Source organism: Pinus tabuliformis, chromosome 6, assembly GCF_031772625.1.
Source record: "Pinus tabuliformis cultivar Carrire ecotype Pingquan chromosome 6, CPIR1, whole genome shotgun sequence".
Classification (NCBI taxonomy): domain Eukaryota; kingdom Viridiplantae; phylum Streptophyta; class Pinopsida; order Pinales; family Pinaceae; genus Pinus; species Pinus tabuliformis.
Window position 1 is genome coordinate 155,366,575 of NC_142292.1, and position 6,113 is coordinate 155,372,687.

Consider the following 6,113-nt stretch of genomic DNA (forward strand, 5'->3'; position numbering starts at 1 on the left):
TGGTGTTTAATTTGGCTACAGGAACAAAGGTGTCATCGAAATCTATTCCCTCTTTCTGTGAGTAACCATTTGCTACCAGTCTAGCTTTCAGTTTCTCTATACTCCCATTTACATTTATTTTTGGTTTATACAGCCATTTACATCCTATGGGGGTTTTACCTTTAGGAAATTCAACCAACTCCCAAGTATGGTTTCTGTTTATTGATTCTATTTCTTCATACATTGCAGCCCTCCATGCATCAGATTTACTAGCTTCCTCATAATTTGCAGGTTCTACAATGTTTAAAATCTTTGACATTAATGCATAGCCTTTCAATTTAGAAGATAATCGAGTCTTCCTACCTGATCTCTTTGGTAGAGGACTTACCTCAATTTCAAACTTTTTTGAGCTTGCATCTTCATTGATTACATCATTTGTTACTTCTTCTTCTTGTTTCTCCTCCTGCTCTTCATCTTTCTCACTATTTTCTTCCAATAGCAATGGAATGTGCCAATCACTGTTAGAGTCATTCTTTCCTTCTTCAACCTGTTCATGAAATATGACATCTCTGCTTGCAAAAACCTTGTGAGTCATAGGATTAAATAACTTATATGCCTTGAACTCAGTGCCATATCCAACAAATATACATTTCAGGGCTTTAGGATCTAACTTCTTCCTATCTGCCTTAGGTATATGAGCATAAGCTTTTGACCCAAATATTCTTAAATGACTCACTGCTGGTTTGAATCCAAACAATGCTTCAAAAGGGGTTTTGAAGCCTAAACATCTAGTAGGACTCCTATTCTTTAAATATACAACAATGTTAATAGCTTCTGCCCAAAGACCATTTGATAGACCCTTACCTTGAAGCATGCTCCTTGCGCACTCCACAAGAGTTCTGTTCTTTCGTTCTGCCACTCCATTCTGTTGTGGAGTGTGAGGCACTGTAAACTGTTGCACAATCCCATGATGCTTGCAGAAATCCATGAACTCTCCCAACCTGTATTCTCCCCCTTGATCTGAGCGGAGAATTTTTATCCTTTTTCCTGTCTGGTTTTCTACCATGGATTTAAACTCTTTAAAATACTGAAAAGCTTGACTCTTTTTACTCAGAAAGTATACCCATGAAAATCTAGTGCAATCATCTGTAAATAAGAGAAAGTAATATGCTCTTCCTAATGACCTAGTTTGCATGGGTCCACAGATGTCTGTATGCACCAGTTTTAAAATATCTCTTTCCTTTCTTTTAACATGCAAAGGAAACTCTTCTCTATGCATTTTCCCTAATGCACATCCATCACAATCCAGCTTAACATTATTGAAAACAGGGAGTCCATCGACCATACCTTTTCTCTGAAGTAGGATGAGGTCTTGCCGATTAAGATGGTCGAATCTCTGATGCCAGAGATTTTTTGCTGTCGATGCAGCTGCAACCATTGCTTGCTGTGGCATACTCTTCACATCTAGTCTGTACAAATTCCCCACATGCACTCCTGTTGCCACTGTTTCCATATAGCTATCCTTAATGACAAAGTTAGTCTTAAAGAATTGAACTTGCATGTCCTGATCAGTAATCATTGAGACAGAGACCAAATTTTTCTTAATTCCTGGAACATACAATACATTTTTAAGGTGTCTAATGTCACCGCTAGGTAATTTTATAGGAATGTCACCATGTCCTTTGATCTCATGTCCACTATCATCTCCTAAATAGATTTTCGACCCACATGAAGTTTCTTCAAGAAATTCAAACCAATCCTTCTTACCAGTCATATGTGAGGATGCGCCAGAGTCGACATACCATATGTCGTCCTCATCTTCCTTTGAAGCTGAAAGAGCACAATCGACTATAAATAGTCGAAGTTCGTGGCTATGATCCTCCTCTTCCTTAACGAAGTAACCCTTATGTTTTCTCTGTTTGTTTCTTCCTTCGTCTGCCTGCCTCTTATAACAATCTCTAATCTCATGTCCAGGTTTCCCACAGTAAAAACATTTCTTGATGGGAAAATTATTAGCAGACATACCTTTAAACGGTCTCTTCTGAAATGTGTTGGCTCCTCTCTGCTGCTGCTGCTGCGGTTGCTGATGTTGCTTCCCTTTAAACTGTCTCCTTTTTGCCATCAGAGCAAGGTCATTTCTCTATGATTTCAATGTTTGTCGTCGCTCTTCTTCTTGTATCAGAATCCCTGTTAGCTCTTCAAATGAAGGGGCTTTCTCCCTTACTGACAGCCCTGTGATAAATGTTTGGTAATCATCAATCATTCCATTCAATGTGATCATGACCAGATCTGAATCGGAAACTTTCTCTCCGATATCTCCCAATCTGTCCTTCAGGTCTTTGACTCTTGCAATGAATCCAGCAGCGGATTCATTCTCCTCCATCTTCAATGCAAACAGCTTGCCTTTGAGTGACAAGACACGGTTTGAATTCTGCGTCTGGTATAGGTTTTTAATGGTCGTCCAAATGTCAGCGGCCGATTTACAGTCTCTAATATGTGGGATAACATTGTCCTTGACGGACATCTTCAATATGACCTTTTCTTTTGTCTCCCTTTTATCCCAATCTTGTTCTTGTGTGGCTGATCCCGATCTCAGCTCATTTCCTGTCACGATCGACCACGCATTTGCACTTTCAAGTAAAGTCTGCATCTTGAATTTCCAGTTGTTGAAATTTGATCCATCGAGTTTGCTAGACTCGTGGAGATACGATTCTAAACTGTTATTCATATTGACTTATACCAGATCCGAACCTCTATTTTGCTGAAAAAAATTGTACCTTCAATGTGCCACCACCGGGCAAGTCCGATCTGCTGCCACCGAACAGATCCGGAACTCCAATGCGCCACCACCGGGCAAATCTGATCTGCTGCCACTAAACAGATCTAGAACTCCAATGCGCCACCACCGGGCAAGTCCGATCTACTGCCACCGAGTATATCAGGAACTTCAACGTGCCACCACCGAGCAAGTCCGACTGCTACCACCGAGTAGATCAGGAACTCCAATACGCCACCACCGGGCTTCTCCAATCTACTACCACCTAACAGATCCAGAAATTCAAAGTGCAACCACCGGGAAACTCCGATCTGCAAAAAATTGCAGATTTTCAAAGAGAAAGAGGTTGGCGCTCTTCAATAGCGAAATACCCGCGCCAGAAACAAAATCGATGCGAGGCACAAAATTGGGGCGATTAATCCTTGATTTTCTACGCCAATTGTACCTTCTAGCGCGTTGGCACGCTTATCACCCTCCGAACTGCACCAAGTGGCGCGACTATTCCTTAAAAACCCGCGCCAACTCTTCTTTCCGCTCAAAAATGGCGCGACTTTCCACGTCAAAACCGCGCCAACACTTTCTTGCACTCAAAGATGATCAATCATCTAAGACCTATGCTCCAGGTGTTACTGCAGTCCACCTGATTCTACAAATGTCACCACTACAGTTCTGTAATCAATGATGCATCCTAAAAAAAAATTAAGGCTATCCCTACTCTGTGCTCTGATACCAAGATAAAAATCAGACTTGAATTAAAAAGGAGTTACAGCTCACAGGTGAGTACTGCACCTAGAGACTGCACTCATGCAAAGAGAACTCTCTCCGTACACTCTACTATCCATGAATGAAAGATTACATCATTAAGTACATCACTAGAAATCAGGTAGTTGCAAACAAACTCCTAAACTCTAGGAACAAATCCTAAACTAAGGAGATACGTTACAACTTATGTAACCATTTCTCCATTAATACAAAATAATATTAATTATTTTCAACTCCAGAACGATGGAAGAGGAATAAAATCATATCAAAATAAATCAATTCAAAATAAAGATCCCAGAAGGTTAAAGAGTGGGCAAACATAAAATATTTAAATTTAATTTGTAATTTTTTTAAATGAAATTGCAAAACTATTAAAATACTTTTGATTTCATCTATCACACACGGTATATTAGATGAAGGAATATTAATTTGTAATTTTTTTTAAATGAAACTGAAAAACTATTAAAATACTTTTGATTTCATCTATCACTTAGTATATTAGATGAAGAATATTCCTTTAACATGAAATATTATTTTTCATTTAATAAAATTCAAAATTCCCAAACCCATATCCAATAGAAACTACTCCTTCGACATAACTAATTATTATTTTAAAATAATAATTAGCCTAAAGCTTTAGGAGTAGGGCGATTGACCTTTTTTTTTTCAAATACACTGGACTTGCAAGATTAAATCTAGGCTGAATATGCCTAAAATATGTTTCATCTTGGTCTCATATCAATGGCTCCTCAGCGAAGGAGCATGGAGCGACGGGAGAAAAATTGTTTCAATATTATTTTTTTAAATAAAATTGGTTCGGAGAATTCGACAGATAGGTGCCATGATGTCCTTGCGTCTCTTTGTTTCGATAACGTCCTCTACAAATGTGGCCGATTGTGTAGGTGGTAAAGGAATATGGGACCTATAGCTACCACAGATGTCCAATAGCTCACCAGGGCAAAGACTCGACTAGCCGCATCAGAATTAGATCCACCCTGGTTGAAGAGCCACCATATTTTCTCCAAGCTTGCTGCCACCATATTGTTCTCTTCTAAATATGCATTGTGAAGGATGGGCCTTCTCACCCCTATTTATTTTAATCGATAGGAGACGTGGAGTTTATTGTGTGGATGCATATTCTCGCTTCTACCTGCAAGTAGAATCGGAAGGCACTATGCCGAAGATTTCTATGGATGTTGATCATGCAGAGAACATAATCGTTTTAGATACTAGGTTTGAAGACATACCTGGCCACATCAAAGGCCAAGGTATATTTATTCTTAACAGATTTGTTTTAGAATTTTTGTTTTTGACCCACTCCTTTGTCGTAGCCCTCATTTCGAATAGAGGATATCTCGTTTCACTGAGTTAACGGATCTGATGCAATACATTGCAGGCACATTCTAGACAACAAGTGCATGTGTTATAAGCGGTGTTAGAAAAATCGAAGAAAATTTTTGCGGAGATATTTTTTGCTGAGGGGCAGAGGGTTATGATATTTGTGAAGCTACTTTTGTGCACCGCAGAGGTAATTTTGTGGAGGTCTATGACTCTTCGCGAAGCTATACAGAGACTTAAAAACACAATATTTGTGGACCTGGATTTCACGGACTTGAATTTCGCAGAGCTATTACAGAGACTCAAAGATGCAAAATTCACTCATGGAAAAATTGTAAAACAAGGTAAGGTTGGAGCAACACAATAAAAACTTAGTATTGAATTCTAAAACATGAAAATATATTCACATGAGGCTACGGCTAAAATTTCACGCGGATTTTGACGCGCCCACCACAATTTTCTCAACCATTTTCTCCTCAAAGATTTGCGCTCTTTTTCTCTCCAACTCTCTTACTCTCTAACCTACACAAAATAACTTTTACATTCATATTTAACTCAACATACAAAATTACATTTAATACATGACAGAGAAAAATAATTAATATGTTATTGTTGTTGAGTGTGATCAGAATCATGCAGGTATTTGTGGAGTGTGTGAAATAGTCGCAGAATGAATGCTTGCCTATATCTATTTACCAAAATAAATTAAATGCCTTTGCTGAGTTTCAAAATGGTTCGCTCCTCGCTTCAGTTCTTCCATCTTCAAACAGAGACGCAACCTGCAAAAATACTTCTGACAAGTATGGCTGTTGTCATGTTGTTTATTGCGGTGGTTGGGATTATTATTTCCAACACTCCCCCTTAATCACAATTTCCACCATTGACAAGTCGCAAACAATTTCTGAGATAAATAAAACTTTCACATGCCAACGGCTTTGTGAAGATATCAACAAATTGTTCCTGTGACCTCCAGTGCTGCAACACAATTTCATCATTGTTAATCAACTTTCTAATAAAATGATATTTAACATCAATATGCTTGGTCCTTTTGTGGAAGACAGAATTCTTTGACAATGCAATTGTTGAGGTGTTGTCACAAAAAATAGTTGTCGCTCCCTCTTGGTAATGACAAAGATCCCTCAACATCCTTCTCATCCAAACTGCTTGACATGCCATTGCTATTGCTGTGACATATTCAGCTTCTGTTGTTGACAGTGACACTATTGGCTGCTCCTTGGAGGCCCATGAAATAGCTCCG

At 38.8% G+C, this 6,113-nt stretch overlaps 1 protein-coding gene across 1 annotated transcript; it reads right to left on the reverse strand.

The window, feature by feature from the left end:
- Window positions 1-2,119: 2,119 nt before the first annotated feature.
- LOC149257854 (uncharacterized) lies at window positions 2,120-2,707 on the reverse strand. Its single transcript, XM_089389112.1, has one exon. It carries the CDS (start codon window positions 2,705-2,707, stop codon window positions 2,120-2,122), a length of 588 nt encoding a protein of 195 aa, XP_089245238.1.
- Window positions 2,708-6,113: the final 3,406 nt, after the last annotated feature.